The 26,105-nt window shown below is 45.5% G+C and overlaps 1 protein-coding gene across 10 annotated transcripts in view; it reads right to left on the bottom strand.

The window, feature by feature from the left end:
- The window catches only part of PDE10A (phosphodiesterase 10A), a 699,109-nt gene that overhangs the window by 442,140 nt on the left and 230,864 nt on the right, over window positions 1-26,105 (bottom strand). For 2 of the 10 annotated variants that reach the window (XM_075339768.1, XM_075339771.1), the window contains exon 1: window positions 13,473-13,545. The exons of 6 other annotated variants lie outside the window; for them this stretch is intronic. Coding sequence is in view for 2 of the 4 variants with exons in the window: in XM_075339766.1 (XP_075195881.1) it covers window positions 13,473-13,575 (103 nt within the window). In the remaining 2 variants the exon portion in view is untranslated. Of the gene's footprint in view, window positions 1-13,472; window positions 13,576-19,706; window positions 19,753-26,105 lie in introns of those variants that run through there. 2 more of the 10 variants (XM_075339766.1, XM_075339767.1) reach the window with 2 other exon arrangements.

The raw sequence follows: 26,105 nt of genomic DNA, 5'->3' as shown, positions 1-26,105 counted from the left end.
CCTCAACCATACCTTTGTTTTTCCATTTAAACAAGCATAAAAATGCGACATGGATTAGCAATCAATTCAATAGTTCTGAACAGAACATCTAGTAAACTTCCTTACTATATACAATACAACACAACAGTCTAGACTGGAATCTCTTCCAAATTTTAATTTTATTTTTTTTTGTATACACACATACATATTACACATACAGTCATACATACAATAAATGGTTCAACAAGTAACAAGAAATACTTTTAGTTGTACATAAATCTACAATCTCATGATTATTAAAGCAGGGACGGGACGCCCATTCAATTGAAATGTATTATAGCGTAGAGACCAGCTCTCTGCATCGCAATACCTAAATCAGCCGATGATGTGTCTCCGTCGCGACCGTGCAGGAAGACACTCCTATTCGCCACCCAGGCTGTGCAGGAGTAGGACGCAGTTTGCCGAGGGTACGAAATCATATGAGAATAATAATTTTTTTTTTCTCCATATGTGTGATTAAAGAATGGCAGAATGGGAGACATTATTTCAAAATGACTAAATGGCGCTATTTGTAAAACAATATTTGTGTATGGGGCCAATTGGAAGACCTAATAACCAAAATATAATTATATATATATTATATATATATATATATATATTATATATATATATATATATATATAATTACGGAAAAAAAAATTTGCAATAAAAAAAAGCTGTTTTATGTAAAAAGTGACGTAAGAAAGACCTGTACCATAACTCATACGATACACATTAAACAGACATGCCAAAAATTTAAGGTTAATAAAGTATCTGTCTGTCGATCTGACATGTCATCGTGGCCCACAAAAAACACAGCCCGTCATATTCAATGTTTTTCAGTATGTGACACATTTACCTGGCTGAGTTAAAGACCCCTGGTCTAAAGGGTAGATAGGGCATGGAGAAGCCATCATACACAAAGTCAGAAAACTGGAATTATTTTATGAAACAGGCAGTGGCATAAATGTTAGCAGAACTGAACGCCAGTCCTCGCTACAATAAGTCTCTGCTGATACTTGCTCAAGGATCCTTAACTTGTGGAATGGTTATGATATACAAGTTGAAACTTGTCAGTAGGTAACTATAGAGTTCATTAGTGGCAAGTCAATATTAATGAGAAAACTTACTAACCATAAAAATCTTTGTTCATGTGTTCTACTCTCACTAAGTTAACTCTATCCTGTACTTTGAATATGGTGCCTACAGCCTTCACACAAGTATCATGAGAGAGAAGAAAAAAAGATTACTTAAATGGCCATTTGAATAGGTGGGCCCCCTCATCTTACAAGAAATGAGCTGTATGTGTCCCGATTAGTATAGTTTGAGAGCACCAATAGTTTTGACTTGCACAAGTGTGAAAAGAAAGAATGTATTAGTGCACCAAGTAGCAACAATGAGGATGGTGCTCGGAGAGGACTTGTGAGGCTCAGCAACCTTTCTTCATGCCAGTGGTACCATTATTTTGATATATTAGCACCTTCTGAATAAATATGGTATTCTTTTGAGGATAGGTTGTATCTATTTCATATAGTGATATACCGTATTTTTTTGGACCAGAAGACGCACTGGACCATAAGATGCACCTGGGTTTTAGAGGTTGGAAAATGGGTAAAAAACACACAAACACACACACACACACACACACACACACACACACTTGAAGCAAAAAAACCCACGAAGGTTACTTACCGGTAGCCGGTTTTTCCAGAACCCATGACAGCACCACGTGAGAGAGAGGGATCCACCCAGCGAGGACAGGAAACCATTCTGAAATAAAAAGGTGGTACCTCTCCCCTTAATCCAGTTGGTTTACAGAGAATAAGAGGACCTCAAACAATCGTTAGAACTTAATTCCATCACCAACTATAACACACACATGCACACCCAGAGTAGTGTACACCAAGGGTGAGAAAGGGAGGTATTATATGGGTGCTGTCATGGTTTCTGGGAAAACCGGCTACCGGTAAGTAACCTTGGTGTTGTCCCCTCACCCATGACAGCACAACATGAGAGATTTTCAGAGAATAACTTATTAGGGAGGGACCACCGCCTCAAGCACCCTTTTACCAAACGAGAGGTCAGCCGAGGAGGATAGATCCAACCGATAGTGACGGAAAAAAGTAGATTGTGAGGACCAGGTAGCGGGCCCTACAAATCTGGTCAATAGATACCTGTGCCTTCTCAGCCCAGGAGGTCGACACCGCTCTGGTGGAATGGGCCCTTAAGTCCACAGGGATGGCAGACCCACTAGATGAGTAGGCTAAAGCAATGGCCTCACTAATCCACCTAGAGAGTGCTTTTTGATACCCCCAGACCTTTCCTATTACCTTGAAAGGCTATGAATAAGGACTGAGTTTTCCTCACACTATGTGTCACTGAGATGTATTGAAGTAGGGCTCTACAAACCTACAAACATCCAACGTGTGAAATCTGTGTTTCCCCGGATTTGAAAGATGGCTGGAAAAAGAGGGCAGAACTATCTCCTGTGTTCTATGGAATCGAGAGGTGACCTTTGGGAGATAGGGTCATATTAAGACCTGATCCGGCCTATCATCGAATACCTGAGTGTAGGACTGTACTACCGATAAGGCTTGTAAATCACTAACTCTGCATGCTGACGTCAATGCCACTAGCAAAATCGTCTTTAATGTTAGCAACTTTAGGGAGATTTTGGCAATAGGCTCAAAGGGAGGACTCGTGAGGGCATCCAAAACTAAATTCAGATCCAACGGTGGAACTTTAGGCATGACTATTGGTTTTGTCTATCACAAGCTTTAATAAATCTTTTAACCCATTGGTTGGCTGCCAGGTTACAATTGTAAAAAGTATACCACACAAGTAGTAAATCTAAGGAATCCAATTATCAACAAACCATGAAAAAGCGGGGGGCACCAAGTGTTAGGGTGTTTACACTCCGCTGGTAGGTAGGGGGAAGCTAAAGGGAGAGCATTAGCCCACCCCTGCCTAACTAACATTATCCCGGATTATCGATATTTGGCGTACTTGTCCTTATCTCACCATTCATTCAGCTTTTAGTGGCTATTTTTCATGTGACTGTACTGACAGTTATTTTAGCTAGTTGACTAATTAAAGATATATATTTTTATCAGCTTACAATTGTATAAGGCTCCTAAGGCAGAAACATGAACCTTCAGTGTTTACTGCTAGCCCTAGGTCAAACCCCTTGTGCAAGAATTCTAACATGTATGGAATAAGAACCTCCGTAACCAAGGGACTATTTATAAATGAAAGGAACTTTTGCCACACGCTCCCATAGATTTTAGTGGTAACCGGTTTACAGCTCTTCAGCCATGTAGAGACTAGTTCAGAGGAGAACCCCTTGAGCATCAGCAACGACCTCTCAAGTTCCAAGCTGTTAAATGGAACCCCTTCTCCTGTACGTGGAATACTGGTCTCTGCACGAACAGATCCGGAATCTCCCACAGAACCCAAGGATCTGTGAGCGACATTGTCCTCAGGAAAGAGAACCATGGCCTCTTGGGCTAGAAGGGGGCAATGAGAAGGACCCTTGCCCAATCCTCCCTGATCTTCTGTATAACCGTCGGTAGCATGACAATTGGGGGAAGGCATAAGCTAGTCTGAAGGTCCAAGGAACCTGAAGTGCATCATCTGCGAAGGGTTGGTCTGCTGGGTTCAGGGAACAGAACTGGTCTACCTGCCTGTTTAGCCTGGTGGAAAAACAGGTCTATCTGCGGCGTTCCCAACAGAGTCACTATCTGTTGAAAGATTCGTCTACCATTCTCCTTGTCGCAGTTGATGGCGACTGAGGTAATCTGCCGTGGTATTTAGAAGCCCTTTTAAGTGTAGAGCTGAGAGGGAGAGGAGATTTTGCTCTACCCAGTGAAAAAGACTGTAAGATGCCTGCATGAGGGGTGGGGATTGTGTGCCCCCTTGGTGGTTTATGTATGAGACTGTAGACCAGGGGTGGGGAACCTGCGGACCGCAATTACTTTTTCTATGGCCCCCGGGCACATTCCAGGGAACCGCAGTGCTTGAGCAGCAGCCGCGCTTTTGCCGGCCGCCGATCCTTTAAATCCCAGTGCATGATGTGAGGAAGCGCACACACTCTGAGTAGATGCTAGAATGTATGGGCTTCTTCCAGATCCTGATTGCAGCCCATACTAGAATGTACAGGCTCTTTTCAGGATCTGATTGCAGCTTGTACATTCTAGGGGTAAGCAGCGCGCTGGCTCCAATCACAGAAGAAGAGGTGCAGCTGATGCCTCCTTGCTGTACATGCCTCCCGGACCTGTGCTGTGTGACTCCTCTCACCCCAGTACTGAGAGTACGCAACCCATCGCTGCCCCCTCTGTCCAGTGCTGTGTACCCCCTAGTTCTGTGTGTAGCCGCAAGTACTGTGTACCCCCTCAGTGCTGTGTAACCCGTGCAGCCTCCTAGTGCTGTCAGTGCTGCCACATAGAGCTCTCCCTGCTGCCTACTAGTGCTGTCCATGCTGCCACCTAATGATCTCTGTGCTGTCTCCTAGTGCTGTTATCAGTGTTCTCCTTGCTGCCTCCTAGTGCTATCCATGCTGCCTCCTAGTGCTGTCACATAGAGCTCGCCTTGCTGCCTTAGTGCTGTCCATGCTGCCACGTAGTACTGTCAGTGCTGCCACCTAATGCTCTCTGTGCTGCCTCCTAGTGCTCTTTGTGCCTCCAGTGCTGCCCGTGCCCAGCATCTACTGGGATGTGTACGCCCCAGCCCCTCCTGGGATGTATACGCCCCAGCCCCTCCTGGGATGTATATGCCCCAGCCCCTCCTGGAATGTATACGCCCCAGCCCCTCCTGGAATGTATACGCCCCAGGCCCTCCTGGAATGTATACGCCCCAGCCCCTCCTGGAATGTATACGCCCCAGCCCCTCCTGGGATGTATACGCCCCAGCCCCTCCTGGGATGTACAGTATATGCCCCAGCCACTCCTGGAATGTGTATGCCCCAGCCCCTCCTGGGATGTGTAAGCCGCAGCCCCTCCTGGGATGTGTATGCCGCAGCCCCTCCTGGGATGTGTATGCCGCAGCCCCTCCTGGGATGTGTATGCCGCAGCCCCTCCTGGGATGTGTATGCCGCAGCCCCTCCTGGGATGTGTATGCCGCAGCCCCTCCTGGGATGTGTATGCCGCAGCCCCTCCTGGGATATATATGCCGCAGCCCTTCCTGGGATGTATATGCACCAGCCTCTCCTGGGATGTATATGCACTAGCCTCTCCTGAGATGTATATGCCCCAGTGTCTGATGTGTACCCCCAGCTTCCTGCGCTGACCACCAGCCCTGGGATATCTGCTCATGGAGGTGAGCTTCCCAGCCGGACTAGCTGGCATCGGTAGTGACCACCTTCCGATGCTGTGGTAGCCAGTGAACGCCCACGGACAGGTTGTCTATAGACGTCCACCAAAGTAGGGAATTCTTAACCGTCGAATAGAGAATGACGTCCCCTTCTAAATATCCTTCTAATGCTTTTTGGGCAGACAGAATTTGCCAATGGAGAGCCCTCGAGTGGATCTGGTCCCCATGAAACCACCAGGAAACAGGATGTCATAGTGCCCAGGGCTTGTCTCAGAGACATTTTGGGATGGCGGATTGCCCTTAGGGACAATTCTAACAACTTGAGTATCTTCTCTGCTGGCAAAAGGCATAACTGATGCTCTGAGGCTAGTGTGGGACCGAGAAAAGTTTGAGTCGTAGCAGGTTCTAATCTCGATTTTTTCGTGATTCATAATCCATCCCAGGACTCGCAGGATCTTCTGGAGGTACTGCAGGTGTTCTGCACATTGTTGCTTGGAGTTGCCAACCACCAGGAAGTCGTCTAGATAAGGAACAAGTAGTATATTCTGGATTCTCAAGTAAGCCGTCATTTCTGCCACTATTTTTGTGAAGATCCTGGGGGCGATAGACAGTCCGAAGGGAAGTGCTCTGAACTGAAGGTGACAAAGTCTGTTTTGGATGTAAAGAGCCAGTCTGAGAAACCGTTGATATTTTTGATGGATTTGGACATGGTAATAGGAGTCCTTTACATCTATCACTGCCAAATAACAGTCGCAGAACAACAGCTTTATGGCAGACTGAATGGATTCCATCCTGAATGGATAATTCTGAAGAAACCGGTTGAGACGTTTGAGGTTGATAATGGTTCGGAGGGAACCATCTGGTTTCTTTACAAGAAAAAGAGGGGAATATAATCCTGTTCCTCTTTCTAAAGGTGAAACCTCGCAAAGGACTTGCCTGTTTAATAATCCTATAATTTCCAATTCCAGAGCCTGTTCTTCTAATGTCCTCCGAAGAGGCGTGATGATGAAATGCTGCGGGGGTTGAAGGAGAAATTGCAACTAGAGACCTTCCTTTATTATCGCCCACATGTAGGTGTTCGAGGAAATACCTTCCCATGCTCCCAGAAAATGAGAAAGGCGTCCACCAATTTGTAGCCTGGCGTCATTGGGCTGACTTCTTCGAGGAGGTGGTGGAACCACCAAACATAAATCCTGACTCTCGTCTAGGCTTGCGCTCCCAATTCCGACAATCCGGAGGTTTGCCCTTGCCGAATCCTTGCCTCCAAAAGGAAGTACGAGAAGAGCCTGAGTGGAACCTCGGGAAGGACTTCATGGAATCGGATGCTTTCTCCAACGCATCTTCCAGCTGTTTACCAAAAAGGAGCTGACCGTCACATGGCACTGAACATAACTTATGCTTGGTTTGCAGGTCCCCTGGGCAACCCTTAAACTAAAATGCCCTTCTGGCTAGATTAGACAATCCTGCAAAATGGACTCCCAGCCTGATGGCATCAGCTAATGAGTCGGCAAGAAATGCCTCTGCTCCTTGCAGCAGTGGTAATTTAGAAAGGATTTTCTCTCGAGGAGTTTTATCCTTCAGCTGAGCTACAATTTGTTGTAGCTAGATCATTAAAGCATGGGCTGTGCAGGTATTGGCTATAGCCGGCTTCAAAACTCCTGCTGATTTTTCCCACAAGTGCTTAAGACATCTGTCTGCTTTTTTGTCTAGGGGGTCTTTCAATGTTCCCAAATCATCCAGGGGAATGCCACCTTTCCTACAGGATTTTGCAACTACCGCATCTTGGGGCTTTATCCCATAATTCCGTTTTTGTGTCATCAAAAGGATACTTCCTTTTGAGGAGGAAGGGAGAGTTCCTGCTTTGTCGGGACGCTTCCACTCAGAATAAGTGCTTCTTTTTTAGCATTTACCAGGAAGGTATGCTTCTTTTTCTTCTCCAATCCTCCAAACATAAAATCTTCAAGGGACTTGTGGGATTTCTCATCTGTTAGGCCCATAATCACCCTTCCTGCCTTACCCAGATTACCGACATCATCGATTGAGAAGCATGGCCTGCCTCCCACATCACTATCAGAAGATGAGGAGTCTGAGTGTGAAGAAGCACTTGACGAGGCGAAAGAAACGGAATCAGTGTTTGCTGCCTTTGATTTCTTTTTTTTTCTTTTTTTCAAGAAGGCTTTCATGGAATCTTGAACCTCGGATCTAATGACTGACCTAAGGTCCGACGAAAACCCTGGAGACTCTTCCGCAATTTTGCTATGGATACATGCTGCACATAATTTTTCTGCCACTGAGCAGAGAGCGGCTCTCTGCACAAGGGACACTCCTTATATTTCTTTTTGGATGTGGACTTTTAAGGAGCCACCTAATTATGCAAAAGCAAAAGGGAAACCACAAGGGACCTATGAGTAAGGTGAAATTCACGAAGCTCACTCACCCACCATGGGAGAACATGGGTACCTGTTCTGGAGGCTGCGTCAGCACATCCACAGGTCTTGCAGAAGTTGTGGAGCTGCGAGAGGATTTGCTCTTCTGGCTGTCATGTCCGGGTCGGCTTGTGTCACTAGAACGGCCACCGTTCTTACGTGCATGCTGCCAGCGCTCCGGAGAGTGCTGCTGCCTGTCTGTAGCCATCCTGGGATGTAGGCACAAGGGCCCGTGTCTGCCAGTAAGTGTCCTTTATATCAGCGATACTCCGCCTTCCGGTCCCATATGGCGCCTCCCCCTTCTTGTATGTGCCTGGACGGTGGGCGCCATTGCCTTCCGTTTCGCCCGGATACACCGCCGCCGCTGCTGCTGCATGGGCGCCGCCATCTTCTTTCGGTGATGTCACACAAGCACGCCTCCTTTACCCTGCATGCCTTGCGCGCTTCCCAGAGCGCGCCACATCTGGAAGTCCTACCGCCAGAAGTGGAGCGCAAGGTGGGTGGGGGGGGACAGAGCAGAGGTCCAGAACCCATGAGATGGACCCTCGGGCACACTCCCGCACGGACACAAGGTTCCCTAAGGGCTGGTGGACGGCGCTTCCAGCCCCAAAGCACAGCGCCACAGGACTCACCCTTCTTTTCCGAACACAGGACGGGGCTGAGTAAATACAGGCTTCGTCTTCAAGCTTCTTTTTTTTACCGTCGTTATCCAGAACAAGGTCTCTCATCAAGGTCAGGAAACCAACTGATGAAGGGGAGAGGTACTGCCCTTTCATTTCAGAATGGTTTCCTGTCCTCGCTGGGCGGATACCTCTCTCTCACGTGGTGCTGTCATGGGTGAGGGGAAAATGTGGATATGATGCACTGTTATCGGGAGATCCTGGGCCCCTTCCTTGTATACATGTCATACATCCTGGTATATTATCCCCCATCCAGGGCTCATCCTAGCATACAGATACAGGTATGTAGAACTATATAAAAAATTTTTTATATATATTTATATTATAATCATTCCTCCCTGTGCTCTCCCGTGGGCGCTCCCAGCAGCTTTCCTGTACGCCTTCTTCCTCTGCCTCCTGCCGACACTCTCAGATCCGATCACATACACACACACACACACACACACACACACACATCAGGCAGCATACACACACACACACTCACGATATCACACATACGCGTGCACACACTCACAGCATCCAGAGATACCACATGCTTCAGGGCCATGTGATCCTCCGGCAGGTCCTGGAAGGTCACTGCAATGCACAGTATCGCCGTCGAGAAGCAAGCGATATCGCTGGATGTGGTGTGTGTTTGGATGCGATCTGTAGTGTGTGTGTATATGTGTGTTTATGTGATCTGATGAGTGTGTATATGTGATCTGATGTGTGCGCGCACGCGCATATGTGCGTTCCGCGCAGGACCTTCATGCACTCACCTGCTACGGCGTCTGGAGAGTATGATCGGGGGTCTTCTCTCTTTCTTTAGGGGGTGTCCGCTGTCTATAATGGGTCCTGCAGTGTCTAATTTTTTTTTGCCACTGCATTACACATCATTATTGACCGAGCCTAGGTCTTATTTTCAGGGGAGGTCTTATATTTAAGCATCCCTGAAAACTCCTGCTAGGTCTTATTTTTGGGGAAACACGGTATATATACCGTATTTTTCGGACTATAAGACGCACTCCCACCCCACCCCAAATGTTGGGGGAAAGTGGGGGGATGTGTCATACTCTGAATGTAGGGCATGGCTGCGGGGATTGAGGGTGCTGCGGTGGAGCGGGTCATCAGCGGCATTCGTAGGCTGTAGCAGCACCTACCGTGACCACGTGGGCCCGCTCATTTTATATGCACACCAATCCTCCTGCCCATCATCTCTCAGCGCTGAAGCCAGCGCTGACAGGTGGGCAGGATGATGGGCGGGGGTGCGCGCATAGTAAAGAGCCAGCCCGTGTGATCACCCCTGGCAACTACAGCCTGGAATGATCATGTGCAGCTATATTCATTGCCCCACGCGCATCATCATCAGTGAGGGGGGCAGTGAATAAGTACGGTATACTCACCATTCCCCTGCAGCATCGTGATGTCCTCCTGTCTGCCGGCCAGCTGATCTGTGAAGAGAGCGGTGAGCACAGAGATGACGTCATCCCTGTGGCAACCGCTAGTCTCCACACACACATCAGCGATCTGGCAGACAAGAGGACATTGCGATGCTGTAGGGGAACTGCTCCACACAGGTCAGCGGCACTGCTGCTGACACAGACAGGAGGATGAGTGATGCTGCAGGGAGTGACGAAAGGGGAGTATAAACGTTTATTTTTTTCTGTACCATAGGATACAGAGCATATAGCAGGATGGGAGTATATAGCGAGCAGGATGGGGGTATATTATGAGCAGGGGGGACATTACCCCCATAACAGTGTCAGCAGCAGATCCTTGCCCCATAACAGTGTGTCATGACCACATTTTTGCTTCAAATTTTATTGTCCTATTTTCGTCTTCTAAAATCATGGCGCGCCTTATGGTCCGGTGTGTCTTATTGTCCGAAAAATAATAAGAATATAAATTTATTTTATATTATATATCTATATATTTTTTTATTATTATTTTATTTTTTTAAAAAAAAAAAAAAAAGAAGGATTCTACTCCTCTTCCCTTCCCTGGCGATCTCATCGGATGCCAGCAACTGATTTTGTAGTGTAAGTGATGGGCAGTGCTTGGAGTCAATGCCATTCACGCAGTGTGTGCAAACCAATGTCACCTGCTTGCCAAGCAGATATTAATCCAAAATAAATATTCTCTGCTCCCCATGCCCAAAATTTTTTCAGTGATTTCTGGCCGCCGCACAGCACAGTCTGCACACAGGACGCCGTCCAAGACTCCCAGCTGCTTCCAAAGGTGCCAGCACATCATTCACCCACAGTTACCCCCTGTCTCCCTGCAGCACTGGCAAGTGCTATCACCCATGATGCCATAATATTCTCTGCAACCCATTTCTGCAGACTCTGCTTTAGTCCACCCCAGGATCCTTTGTCTTGAAAAAGGCCTTGCCTAAAAGAGCCGAAACATTGGCATAAGGGGTTTTTGGTGTGACTTTTTGCAGAAATCACTGAAAAAAATACATTAAAAAAAATCATTTTTCACCACTCTTTGTGTGCCATAAGTTTCCTCTATTGTATTGTCTATTTTTTTCTGAGCACCTATTATTTATGGTGAAGCGGAGTCTTATCCTTTTGGTTTACTAATCACTGACCTTGGTGCCAAGAGGTCGGTGGGATTATGGGCATGGGGAGCAGAGAATATTTAATTTTGCTTTAATGGGAGGCACAAGTGATCTCCACACTCCTGCCACCCACTGCCAGCTTACTGCAGCGCCGACCCAGTTTCTGTCTGTTGTGACCAAACTCCCAACAATCTCCAAAATTACGTGATATTTTCTGAAAAATACATTAGGTTTTCAATATGCTATATTATGTATACAGGACAATGTTACTTATTTTTTTATAGACACTCAAGGGCTCAAATACATCAAGACTGGTAGTTTGCATCCAAGTCTTCATGAAGTGTCCCTGGAGTACAGGAGATACCAGCAGTGCTAAGCAAGCAGAGAAGCTTACCCACACTGGCTTTCCAACCAATCTTTCTAAATCGGACATCAAATATATTAGGGGTACTGAAGTAAGAAAGGACTACTCATACCGCTGTCCACCAACTGTTTCTGAATAATCAATACCATGGGTGTTGAGGTAATAATAGGTTGCTCCACACTGTTGTCCACTTGTCTTTCTGGTCTAAAAATACTAGAGGGGGACTTAAGTAATAATAGACTGTTCAGACTGCTGTTTACCATATCTTTGTGATCTAATTCTGGCTATACAAGGAGAACAGAGGTAAGAAAAAGTAAGTGAAGATTCTTCACATTGCTGTCCACACAGTCTTTCTGATGTAATACTGTCCAACCGGTCATTCAGAAAGCTGAGAGAACGCTGTGACTTAAATATAAAAGTTATCACATTGTCAGGCCATCCTTTATTTGCAGCAGCCTCGCAGCATTTAAAAGTGACAAGGTGGACAGCAGTGGGACAGCATCCTGGTATCCCAAGTAATACACAAGAAAGGTAAAAGAAAATGAAAATAAAAGAATTAAAAATATATTCTAATTTGTAGAAATAACAATAACGAAACTTGCAACATATTTTTATCTACTAAAACAGACATGTTTCTACGCCCGTTAAATTAAATGTCACTCATGGCACGTTACTTGAACCAATTTTCATGTCACAATGCTAAAATCTGAGACTTAAAAATAAAACACAGCTGGGAGCTCATAGTTCAGTCAAAATTGCATTGTGTACAGATTAAATGCTACCAGATGTCATCCAGATAAGAAATGCAAAGTAAGTAGAGCATTTGTATAGTTCTAAAGCAATTCTCAACTAATTTGACATGCTGCACATGAATGATGATGAGGATGGATGGAATGATGGAATGATGATGATGAATGGAATGATGGAATGATGATGATGGATGGAATGATGATGATGATATGATGGAATGATGGAGCGATGGGGTGATGATGATGATGGTGATAGATGATGGATGATGATGATATTATTGCAATTACACATATTTGCTTAAGAACTCTCCAGCGCTTTGTTTCCATCTATTTCTGGGTACTTCTTCAAGTATATTTGGGGTCATTGTCCTGCTAGAAGACCAATGACTTATGATGCAAACCCAGCTATATGACATTGGGCACTAAATTACGACCCCAAGTCTTTTGGTAATCTTGAGATTTAATGATGCCTTGCGTACAGTCAAAGCGCCCAGCGGCAGCAAAACAACCCAAAACGTATTTAAACCTCCACTATACTTTACTGTAGGTATGGTGTTCTTTTCTTCGTAAACATCATTCAGTTTTCAGTAAATCGTAAAATGATGTGATTTACCAAAAAGCTTGAGAAAAATTATTTGGATGCATAAGGGTGATGGCTATTTAAATGCAAAATAGAAACCCTTAAGAATTATTGATACTTATTAGATCACTTAAAATAGAAAAATTATACACACCCGTGTGTATATAACTAACAGTAAAGGTGCACAGGAAAGGGAGATGTGCTTGCCCTGATGGGGCAATCCCAGAGGGATGTTGGCTTGGTTACTTACATTTCTGCAAACTACAAGTCTTGCTTTTTTATGTGTGTGACAGCAGTGGGGTCCTTCTGGGTCTACTTACCATAGTGTTTCATTTAATTAAAATGTAGACCAACAGTTTGCTCTTACACTGATGCATCCTGAGCCTGCAGGACAGCTTAAATTTCTTTGGAACTTGATTGGGGATACGTATCCACTATTCAAACTATCCTGCATTGCAACCTTTAATTATTTTTTCTATGCCATCCACGAAAGATTAGCTCCAGTGCTATGGGTTCTAAACATCTTGATTATGTTGCGCACCATAGACAAAGGAACATCAAGATCTACGGAGATAGACTTGTAACCTTGAGATTGTTGAAATTTTTCAGAAATGTTGGTTCTCAAATACTCAGACAGGTCTCTTCTTTCGATTCTCCATGCTCAGCGTGGCACAAACAGACAATGCAAAGAGTCAACTTCAATCCTTTTTATCTAGTTTCAAGTGGGATTTTCACATTGCCCACACCTGTTACTTGCCACAGGCAAGTTTGAATGAGCATAGCATGCTTTAAACAAAGTTACTTACCTACAATTTTGGAAAGGTGCCAACAATTTTGTCAGGCTCATTTTGGGGGTTGTGTGTGAAATTATGCCCACATCGTACTTTTTCCCTTTTTTGTGTTGTACCACTACACACAAAAGAAATAAACAGGTGGATAACAAAACATACGTAATTTTAATAAAATTTTCAGGTAGAAGTACTTCATTTTCTGGAACAAATTTATACTACTTACAAAAAGTTAAGTGATATTTGACTTTAGGGTAAAAATTCTGGATGATCCTAAAATGCACTCTAACCTTTCCATTTGAACTTAATCTGACCTTCTCTCTCTGTTGAATGTACATGTCTAACTAGTCAATGTTTCAGTACATTTTGCACTACTTGCTGTTCTTTAAGGAAAAGCTTAATAACAAAATTCACAACAGGTGTTTGATCCCTGAATCGCCCAATACATTTTAGGGTTTAATTAAAATGTAAAGAGCATGATGAGGAAGACTGTTTAAATACCAAATTCTAACATCATGAGACCAAGGTGACAGTTTTCAAAGCAGGGTGTTGTCATATGAAAGCAGCCACTCAACTTAGAGTGTCATTAGCAGGTTGCAACAGAGATACAGAGAGACTGTAATTGTCACAGAAGTGGCTGTCCTTTTGCCACATGCCAGACTGATGACTAATTCATTAAGAACAATGCCAATTGGAACTGGATGATGAATGCCAACCAACTCCAGGCACATTTATGAAAGGCACCCAAGTGTTACAGCAGACCATTTGAAACCATTTACATCAGCGTGGTCTGTGTGATAGTTGACCTGTAAAAGGTACCTGACCACATCACCAGACACAGGCATGGTCTTGCTGGATGAAGGACGAGTGGGCCTCAGTGCTGTTCACTGATGAATGTCAATTCAGGCTAAGCAGAAATGATGGGACCCAAAAATGTTGGAGACATCAAGGAGAGCGCTATGCATCAGCCACTGTGGTCACCAGATGAGCCTTTGGTGGTGGTGTTTCAGTATGGACAGGCATGTCTAGTCAATACAGAATTGCCCCACACTTTGTGAATGGTACATTGATGAGCCCCTACTACTTGAATAACATTAGTCCAGTCATTGTGCCTCTGCATGAACAACAACACATGCCTAATTGAATCTTCATGGACAACAATGCTTCATTTCATCAAGGTCGCATAATTAGGGAACAGCTGATGGAAACCCGGGTACCTCAAATGGAGCGGTATGCACTGTCTCTAGATCTGAATCTCACAGAAAACCTATTGGAGAAGCTGAGTCACTGTGTAAAGAATTGTAAAATCTGTACCCCAGAACCTCAATGATCAGAGGGCCACACTTCAAAAAGAGTGCGATGTCATGCCCCAACAGACGACAGCGCCTCATGACGCATTATTAAGCTGTAATTGATGGTCAATGCCATATGACTGGAGATTGAGAAATTAACCTTTTTTTTGGGTGGGGGGGTGGCGTGATAAAAGCCAACCCTAGTGGTGGGGGTGTCTCAATAAATAGTTTGAAATGAGGAAATAATCATGGCATGCTTATTATTAAATGCCTTACTTTCATAATAAAATATTCTAGAGTGAACTTTTAATGTTTTCCATAAATTTCACTCAAAAGGCAAAATATCCCTAACTTTTTGTATCTATTTAGCTATGTATACTATTTATTTTATTCATTGCCTTTCATCTAGCTAAAATATATACTGAAGAAAAAAAAAAAAGTTACAACTAAATTAATTCCTTCCTATTGGTCTTAAAAAAAAAACAACAAAAACACACAATTAACCCCTTAGTGACGGAGCTAATTTTCACCTTAATGACCAGACCAAATTTTGCAATTCTGACCAGTGTCACTTCATGAGGTTATAACTCTGGAACGCTTCAACGGATCCCGGTGATTCTGAGACTGACAATATTTTTTGCGTTTATGAAAAAAATTGAATTTTGGCAAAAATTTTGAAAATTTAGCAATTTTCAACTTTTGAATTTTTTTACCTGTAACCAGAGATTTCTGTGACACAAAATAGTTAATAAATAACATTTCCCACATGTCTACTTTACATCAGCACAATTTTGGAACCAAAATTTTTTTTTGTTAAGAAGTTAGAAGAGTTCAAAGTTTATCAGTGATTTCTCATTTTTACATCAAAATGTACAAAACCATTTTTTTAGGGACCACATCACATTTGAAGTGACTTCAATAGGCCTAGATGACAGAAAATACCCAAAAGTGACCCCATTCTAAAAACTGCAACCCCCAAAGTACTCAAAACCACATTCAAGAAGTTTATTAACCCTTCAGGTGCTTCACATGAACAAAAGCAATGTGGAATGAAAAAAGCAAAAATTAAATTTTACCTAAAAATGTTGCTCTAACCCAAATTTATTCACTTTTAGAATAACACAAAAAAATTGACCCCAAAACTTGTTCCCCACTTTCTTATGAACGCACGGATACCCCACATGTGGTCAGAAACCTCTGTTTGGACAAATGGGAGGGCTCGGAACAGAAGGAGCAATATTTGAATTTTGGAAAGCAAATTTGGCTGAAATAGATTGCGGGCACCATGTTGCATTTACAGGTCCACTAAGGTACCTAAACAGAAGAAACCCCTCACAAGTGACGCCATTTTTGAAACTAGACCCCACAAGGCTTCTATCTAGGGGAATAGTGAGCATTCTGGATCCACAGGTACTTCACAGATTTTGTTACGTTGTCATATTGAAAATTTTAATAATTTTCTCAAAAATGTTGCTTTAGCATCAATTTTCTCACTTTTTCAAGAGGTAATTCCAAAAATTTTACCTCAAGGTTTGTTACCCACTTTTTTTATGAGCGCGGTGATACCTCACATGTGGTCTGAAACCTTTGTTTGGACAAATGGGAGGGCTTGGAACGGAAGGAACAATATTTGAATTTTGGAAAGGAAATTTGGCTGCAAAAGATTGCGGGCACCATGTCGCATTTGGAGATCCCCTGAGGTACCTAACCAGCAGAAAACCCGCACAAGTGACCCCATTTTGGAAACTAGGCCCCTCAAGGAATTTATTTAGATGTTTGGTGAGTACCCTGAACCCCCCCAGGTGCTTCACAGAAGTTTATAATGTTGAGCTGTGAAAATAAAAAAATACATTTTTCCCACAAAATTGTTACTTCAACCAGGTAGCTTTTTTTTTTACAAGTGTAAAAGGAAAAAAATCAGCATAAGATTTATTGTGCAATTTCTCCTGAGTATGCTGATACCTTATGTGTGATGAAAATCAACTGTTTGGGTGCACAGCAGGGCTCGGAAGGGAAGGAGCGCCATTTGACTGCACAATTGGCTGGAATCATTAGCGGACGCTATGTTGCATTTGAAAAGCCCCTAAGGTGCCTAAAACAGTGGCGGTCCCCCACAAGTGACCCCATTCTGGAAACAAGACACCTCAAGGCTTTTATCTAGGTGTATAGTGAGCAGTTTGAATCCAAGAGTACTTCACAGAATTTGATAAGCTTAGGTTGCCATATTGAAAATTTTCATTTTTTTCACAAAAATGTTGCTTTAGCATCATATTTCTTACTTTTTCAAGAGGCAACAACAAACCGTGGACCCAACAGGTTGTTATCCAATGTCTTATGAGCACAGGGATACCCCACATGTGGCCAAAAACCTCTGTTTGGATAAATGGGAGGGTTTGGAATGGAAGGAGCACCATTTGAATTCTGGAAAAGTTGAAATAAATTGCAGGCACCATGTCACATTTGCAGGGCCCTTGGGTACCTATACAGCAGAAGGAGTATAGCAAGCATTTTGAATCCACAGGTACTTCACAAAAATGTTGCTGTAGCAACAAATTTCTCACTTTTAGGCTATGTGGCCATGATCCAGCGACACGGCGTCTAGTACACAGTGTCAGCCTTCCTGCAGAGATGTGAGTGTTGTCCACGGGAGAACCTAGCTGCCCATTCCCACGATTTGGGTTCAGGCTGCTGTGGAGCTCTATGCTACCTGCAGAGAACACTCTTGTCTCAGCAACATATATTTACATGCTGAGGCTCGGGAAGCTGCGCCACAGGTCAGTGTATGCTGCGGAGAAATGAAGCACAGTGGGCACGGGATTCTAAAAATCCTTCCACTCTGCTTCTACTGCACAACGCAGCGTTATGGACGCAGGGAAAACATTGCGCCCAAAACGCTGCAAACCCCGATCGTGGGCGCACAGCCTAAAATGCTACAATGGATGAATGGATAGATGTCAAACATATATAACGTCCCACTGCCCTGCATATTCTAAGCTGGCGCCCTTTAGTGCCTTTCATGTGGCACTAAAGGATGCCTAGCCTTGTATTTAGCCCCCCAAAAAATTAATAATTAAAACAAACGAGGTGGGGTCCCCCCTATTTTTGATAGCCAGCTAGGGTAAAGCAGACAGCTGTAGCCTGCAAACCACAGCTGACAGCTTCACATTGGCTGGTGATCAATTTGGAGGGCTCCCCAGGCGTTTTTTTTAAAAACAAAACAAAAAAAAAAAAAACGTGGGGTCCCCCCCAAATTAGATCACCAGCCAAGGTGAAGCGGACAACTGGGGTCTGGTATTCTCAGGGTGGGAAGAGCCATGGTTATTGGAATCTTTCCCAGCCTAAAAATAGCAGGCCGCAGCCGCCCCAGAAGTGGCGCATCCATTAGATGCGCCAATCCTGGCGCTTCGCCCCAGCTCATCCCGCGCCCTGGTGCGGTGGCAAAGGGGGTAATATACGGGGTTGATACCAGCTGTAATGCCACCTGGCATCAAGCCCTGGGGTTAGTTATGTCACGGAATCTAAACAGATACCTGACATCACTAACTCACTCAGTAATAGAAAAAATAAAGACAAAAAAAAAATGTATTTAAAAAAAAATTCCCCAAAACATTCCATTTTTCACCAATTTATTTAAAATAAACAAATTCCGGTCGCTGTAATCCATTTTGGAGGTCCCTCGATGATTCTGGACCTTCTAGAATATGGAGGGCACGTTCAGGGAACGTATCCCCCATTTTCTGGAAGAGCAAGCTCTCCATGAGCAGTGTGGGTGCAGTAATCTGAGAATACTGCACTCACACTGCCCCGGTCCAACCTAGGGCAGAGTGACCTGCAGTAACCTCATTCCAGGATATGAGGGGCACGCTCACAGAGCGTACCCCCCATTTTCTAGAACAGCAGGCTCTCCATGTGAGGAGTGTGGCTGCAGATTACTGGACTCACTCTCCCCCAGTCCACAGTGCAGCAGCATGTGCAGCAGCGAGGTCAGTGTCCCGGCTTGCAAGGATCCAGCTGACAGCCGCTGTCTGCACATGCGCCGCCAGTTTTCCAGAAGGAGGAGGAGTGATCGCGGGGATGGAGCAGAAGCCAGGTAACAGGGAAGACCGGGGGCTGACAGGGGGTGACGGCGGGAGACCTGGCGGGACCTGGGGACAACTTTTCTGTTGCATGTGACGTGTCACATGCGGCAGAAAGAGCAGGATGAATGCGGCCGCGCGCTACTGTGCGCTGCGCGCCGCCATCTTGCATGCTCCGGAGGGGGAAGGGGGGTGGCTCTGGAGAATCGGAGGGGGCTCCGGGGGACCAGAGGGCTCCGGTGTACCGGAGGAGGGGTCAGGGGAGGACATTTCCCTGCGATCTGAAATGTTTGATCATTTCAGATCAGAGGGAAATTAATGCAGAGTCGTCGGCGGCTGCAGTTTTCGGCGCACGTCGGCGCCATTTTGGATGTTCCGGGATGGGGGGGGTGGGTGTTGATTTCTCCGGTACCGGGGGCTTTGGGGGCACTAGGGGCTTATATTTCTTTATCACCTGACATGTTTGATCATGTCAGATGAGAAAGAAATCAGTATTATTTGCCATTTTTTTTTTATGTGATTGCCGGTATACGGTGTATACCGGCGATCACATTATGGGGGTCCAAAAAAAACACCCCGATTCATAATCTTGGGGGTCTCAGCTACCTCCGGTAGCTGAAACCCCGGAGATTTTCCATCACTGGGGGACGCTACAAGCTTTTTCCGGCCTGACGTCTCAAGACGTCGGAACAGAATAAGTACCCTGTTTTTCCGACGTCTTGAGACGTTAGGCCATCGCTATGGGGTTAATGCAACACCACCACCTTCCTATTTGTATTAGCCATTAACTCTGTGGATTGACTCAAGACCAAGCTTCTGCATCCTGTGCCAGTCACTTGGGTTGGGCTGTTACTTAAAAACCGTGTCTTCACTGTTTTTCTTACCAAAGCCATTGCTTTTAGGAACTGAAGACTTTGGGAGGCCACAGGGCTGGCAGAAAAAAAAAAAAATTGATTATTTTTATACAGAGACATGCAAATTCTGTCATAAGTGAGACCATTTAACATTAGATTACAGATATTCGTGTTCATCATACATTAACATACTGGTTTCACACTTGCAGCGAGCTTTTATCAGGTATATACGTTGCAAGTCTTAAAGTGAACCTGTCAGGTCCCCTATGCCCCCAGAACCACGAGTAGTTCTGGCTTCATATTGCTAATCCCTGCCTAACTGTCCCAGCATCTAGTAGCATAAAGATCTTAAAAAAGTATTTCTAAAGAGTCTTTATTATATGCTAATGAGCGCTGGGACTAGTCACAAGGGTGTTAGTTCCTGCACTCATTCTTCCCTCTTAGCATGTTAGCACACCCACAGGACATGCTATTCAATGCCCACTGCCCAGCATCCCCGCTGATGCTCAGCATCATCGGCAGTGACGTGCATACTTGTGTCTGTTGTCACCGCATCGGAATGATGGCCAGTGCGTATGATCAGAAGTCACTGCACTTCCGGTCACATACACACTATGAGGTCAGGTGCACATGTCTCGGCATCAGAGAGGTTTAGTGCACATGACCGGAAGTGCCAGGACTTCTGATCATGCGTAATGACCCTAAGCTCGGCGTCTGAGGATGTACAACGGACACACGTACGCGTGTCACTGCAGATGGAGACAATGGGCACTGAATAGCATCTTCTTGTGGGCCTGCTAACATGCTAAGAGGGCTGAATGAGCGCAGAAACTAAAAACACCCTTGCCACTAGTCCCTGCGCTCACTAGCATATGATCAAGGATCTTTAGAAAGAAGGATTTTTGTGTACTCACCGAAAAATCTCTTTCTCTGAGTCTTCATTGGGGGACACAGGACCATGGGTTATGCTGCTGTCACTAGGAGGCTGACACTAAGTAGACAAAAAAGGTTAGCTCCTCCATAGCAGTATACACCCCGAACCGGAGGCAGACTCAAATCAGTTTCGTACACAAGCAGTAGGAGGAGTACCAAAACAACCATACATAATTCAAGGTAACGACCATAACAAGGTAGCCATGCGAAAAAGTGGCCTCGGAACATGGATCACTGAAAAAAGGCAGGCAATATGTAATGAAACAACCAAAACCAAGCAGGGTGGGTGCTGTGTCCCCCAATGAAGACTCAGAGAAAGAGATTTTACGGTGAGTACACAAAAATCCTTCTCTTTCGTTTCATTGGGGGACACAGGACCATGGGACATCCAAAAGCAGTCCCTGGGTGGGAATAGGCAAGCACCACAGATAGGAAGAAAACGGCCTCCCTCGGCGGGCTTGTACAATATCTGAATGCTCTTACCTTATTACAGGTGTGCAACTGCCGCCTGCAAAACCTTTCTCCTAAGACTGGCATCCGCCGATGCTTGGGTGTGAACATGGTAGAACCTAGTAAAGGTATGCAGACTAGAGCAGGTGGCGGCCTTGCAGACCTGGTCGGCCGACGCCTAATCGCCCAAGAGGCTCCCACTGCACGGGTAGAGTGCACCTTTACTCCACGCGGCGGAGACCTGTCCTTTATCCGATAGGCCTCAGATATGGCGGAACGGATCCATCTGGCAATCGTGGCTTTGGACGCTGGCATACCCCTGTTGGGGCCAGATGGAAGGATGAACAGACCGTCCGTCTAACGGAAATGTGCGGTCCTGGAGACTTAGATTCTGAGGGCTCGCACCAGGTCTAAAGTGTGCAAATCCCTTTACAGGCCGTGGGAAGGACCAGGACAGAAGGATGGAAGGACAATCTCCTCGTTTAGATGGAACGGCGAGACCACCTTGGGCAGAAAGGAGGGGTCCGGCCGGAGCACCGCCTTGTCTTGGTGGAATACCAAGAAGGGAAAATGACAAGAGAGCGCTGCCAGCTCTGAAGTTCTTCATATAGAAGTGATGGCAATGAGGAACACCACTTTCCAAGACAGATGAGAAAGGGAAGAATCTCGTAAAGGTTTAAAAGGAGGACCTTGAATCGAACTGAGCACTAGATTAAAGTCCCACGATTCTGGATAAATCCCTGAATACCGCTGTTATCACTGCCTCAGCCGGCTGTCAGGAAGATAAGGTGGTGAGGACTTATCTGGAGTGAGTCTGGTGGATGCAGAGAGGTGCCATGGTCCGTCACAGGCAAAAAGATAATGGAGGCGGGAAAGTCCCCAGCTCTCAAGAAGGTGCCATGATAAGGCAGGAAGCTGAGAAAGTTAATGCAGCCTGTCAGGAGAGGATGCAGATCGCTGCAAGGCTGGAGAAATTTGCCCGGACTTCAGAGAAATTACATCAGCATACAGATAACAGAGGTGAGGAGGGAGAAGATAATGCCAGCTCTGATGAGATGGGGGATGGTGAAAAGCAGCAAGATAAGACAGGAGAAGTGGAGAAAGCACATAGTGCACAGGAGGCTCCAGAAAACCCCACTTTAAAGGACGTTTTTGCAGTGGTGTCTTTTTGTAAAGAGGCTCTGACTTCCCTGACGAAGCAAGTTAAGGGATTACAGGCAGAGGTTGCTGACATTAAGAAAGACCTCAAGAGAGCAGATCTGAGAACAACGGCTGTAGAGGAGAGAGTGGGGATAACAGAGGATCATATTATAAAACTACAAAAGTCTGAAAAAACATTTGCACAGCAGATAGCTGAAATCATGGCAAAAAATGATGATTTAGAGAACCGCTCTAGAAGAAATAACATCCGAATTGTCGGCATCCCTGAGAAAGCGGAAGGAAGAAACCCCACTGAATATGTAGAAGACTGGCTCAGGGGGAAAATGGGTGCTAATGTCTTATCCAAGCTCTATGCCGTGGAACGTGCACACAGAGTCCCGATGCAGCCACAACCAGCAGGCAGGGGCCCTTGCACTATGCTAGCCAAGCTCCTCAACTACAGAGACAGGGACACTATACTGCGAAAGGCAAGAGACATGGAGGATCTTATGATTGACGGCCAGAGAATTTCCATATACCCGGACTACTCCATTTCTGTTCAAAAGCTACGTATGAATTTTACGGGAGTAAAGAGGCGCCTGCGAGAGATGGGGGTGCAATACTCAATGATGTTCCCGGCAAAGCTAAGAGTGACGGCGTTGGAGCGGGTGCACTTTTTTACAACTCCAGAGGAAGCCATGCAGTGGTTGGACGCAAACGAAAAGCGGATCCGTTTGAAGGAATGAGCTGACTGTCTGAATCTGCAGTGTGTTGGAGAAGGCCGGCTGAGGCTCTACAACATCCTTAGGAGCTTACAGGGGACCCTTCTTGTTTTTTTCTTTTTTTTTTTTTTTCTCCTTCCCTTTGGGATTGAGGTAGTATGCAGGGGGAATGCGAAGGGTTTTGTCAGGTTCCGGGATTTCCAGTTCTCTTTTGAAAGAGCTTGCCCTCGGTTAACATGGAGTTTACTGTTCTGTTGCCCTACTTCCTGTCCAGCTGCTTAAAAGGCCGCCTCTAAGCCTAGTCCAGTGCCTGAGTATACTGCTTGCTGTGTGCTCCTGCTTTGCTGCTCCTATTTCCTGATTGCCATTTGGATTCTCCTGAAAGACTACCGACACCGACTCTGGACTTTACCCGGTTTCATCAAGCTGTGCCCGGACTCCGTCTGCCGTCTTTGGTCAGCACTTCTGCCCGGTTCCTTCCGGTTCGTAACCACTCTGGACTATCATCCCGTACGGACACTTCTGGACTTTACCTCTTGCCCCTTGTGTCCCGGCTGCCGCGCATTTAGGCCTTCCGGGGTGATTGCCAGACAGTCCCTGTATAGGGGTTCGCTCTTGGTGCTCTCCCTGGGGGAGTCCGGTGCGTGGCCCCGGGAATTCCCTTCGCTCCGATTCGGGAAGGTATTTCGTGTGTTATTGTTTTACTGTGTTTGTTCCGTTTGTGTACCTATCGTGGTTACATATTATAAACATCTCTGTACCAAGAACTCGTCTCTGGTTGTCATTGCCCTAACGCTATCGAAATCCTCAGAACATACAATAGTATTACAGGTTTGATGTGAGCTTCGCAGGACATGGGGACTGCCTAATTTGGCGCGGTGGTGGTATTTACAATTTGAGATTCCAGTTTAATTACTGTTCGCCATTTTACTGTTATATTGGTTGAGTGGAATATGATTATACATAGAAAGGGGGGGAGTGGAGAATTGTTGGAAAAGGGACGAGTTTTAAAATGTGTCTAAGAGGGGAAGGCGAGGGAGGTAGGGGGGAATTTAGTAGGGATTATGGACCAGGTTTGGAAAACCCGATGCTTCACGGGAGTACTCGAAAACAGGAAGTGGTGGGGAGTAGGAGGGGAGGGGAGCAGGGGGGGGGGGGGGAAAGGGGTAGGGTAGAGGCAGCATGGGGAGATACTACAAGGTTTGATGGTTTTACTGGGTGGGATAATGGGGGATAGAATTAAGGTGTTGAGTTGGAATATTAGAGGGTTATCAGATAGGTCTAAGCGAGCGGCAATAATTAAATATGTTCAAGACCAGAACCAGTCAGTAATATGTCTACTAGAAACGCATCTAACAAAGGAGACAACACATGTTTTAAATAGGAGATGGGTGCAGAAGGCCTATCACTCCACCTTTTCCAACTATGCAAGGGGTGTATCACTGCTGATCCATAACTCTGTGCAATATGAAGAGATAGAAGTGTATGTGGATAAAGAGGGACAGTGTGTGGCCGTCAAGTGTAAAATATTTGGCAGACTCATGTGTATAGCTGCAATATATATACCACCTCCATATAAGTGCACCAAACTAAGGGAGATAAGGGAGTTCTCTGAGAAGGGGGGAGTAATCCCTTTTTTACTGGTGGGGGACTTCAATAATGTGATAGATCTGTACTGGGATAGGAGTAGTAGACCTCCAGGTATCCAGGATAGTTGTATGACTTCGTTTGGCACTCTTATTGGGGAACTTGGAATGGTGGATGCCTGGCGAGTGAGGAATGGGAGGGTATCCTGCTTCTCTTGTTATTCGGCTTCACATAACACTCTGTCCCGCATTGACATGGCTCTAGCTAGTGATCTGATGGATGCAATGATAAGTGACGTGCAATATCTGACAAGAGTGATTTCGGATCATAGCCCAATTCTAGTGTCCATACCACGGGGGACCCTGACAGGGGGAAGGAGGGGAGAGTGGAAGCTTCATCCAGCATGGATCCGTCATATTAATATGGGGAATATAGAACGGGATCTTGGGGATTTCTTTATCCACAACGAGGGTAGCACTGGGCCGCTGGTGGTATGGGATGCGATGAAGGCATACCTCAGGGGACTCCTGTTCAGGGATATCTGTAAACTTAAAACACAGACGAGGCAGGATGAGAAAGATAGGCTGGAGGCCTTAGATAAGGCAGAGCTGGAAGCAATCCGGAGTACTACTACGGACGCGAAGCAAAATCTTAGGCAGGCGCATGAACAGGTTAATAAGATGCTTTTGGAGAAGGCGGTAAGGACGCAGGCATTCCAAAAATTGCATTTTTATGAGGAGGGGGAAAAAGTTGACCATCTATTATCGGTCATAGCTGCAGCTCAAAGGAGTAGTTCATTTGTGCATGGTATGGACACGGTGGAGGGGACACAGGTCACTGAGGTTGAGGAGATCCTTGGGGTCTTTAAAGATTTCTATCGCACGCTATATTCTTCTAGCGGAGAGATGAGGGTGGAAGAGGTGGACTCATTTCTTGAGCGAGGTGAGCTTCCGGTGTTGTCTGTGGCGGATAGAGATAAACTGGAGTCACCTATTACTATTTATGAACTGGAGGGCGCTCTGCATGGCATGAGCAATGACAAGGCACCGGGAGCAGACGGGCTACCAGTTGAAATTTATAAACAGTTAGAAGAAATCCTATTACCCAAACTATTGAAAGTTTTTGAGGTGGCGGAGGGGGAAGGTGTATTGCCTGAATCTATGAGAGAAGCAATAATAGTAGTAATTCCTAAGGAGGATAAAAATCCGAGGCTTCCAGACTCATATAGACCCATCTCGTTATTAACAGCGGACGTGAAGCTTCTGGCTAAGGTGTTGTCAAACCGGCTGACTGGAGTTATATCTAACCTAATCCATATGGACCAATCAGGGTTCATGGCCAATAGGTCGACAGCTGCTAATATCAGGAGATTGTACCTTAATCTACAGTTGCCGCCTGACAACCCTGGCCGGAGGGTGATCGCTTCGTTAGATGCCCAGAAAGCGTTCGATAGTGTTGAGTGGGGGGTATCTGTGGAAAGTGTTGCAGCATATGGGTTTTGGCCCACGGTTTGTAAAGTGGGTGCAGCTGTTGTATAATAGGCCTACTGCTAAAGTTAGAGTTAACGGTATGACCTCCTCAGCGTTTGAGTTGCACC

This window comes from Anomaloglossus baeobatrachus, chromosome 3, assembly GCF_048569485.1.
Source record: "Anomaloglossus baeobatrachus isolate aAnoBae1 chromosome 3, aAnoBae1.hap1, whole genome shotgun sequence".
Taxonomy (NCBI): Eukaryota; Metazoa; Chordata; class Amphibia; order Anura; family Aromobatidae; genus Anomaloglossus; species Anomaloglossus baeobatrachus.
Note: the sequence above shows the minus strand (reverse complement) of the source record. Positions and strands in the feature narration are given on the sequence as shown.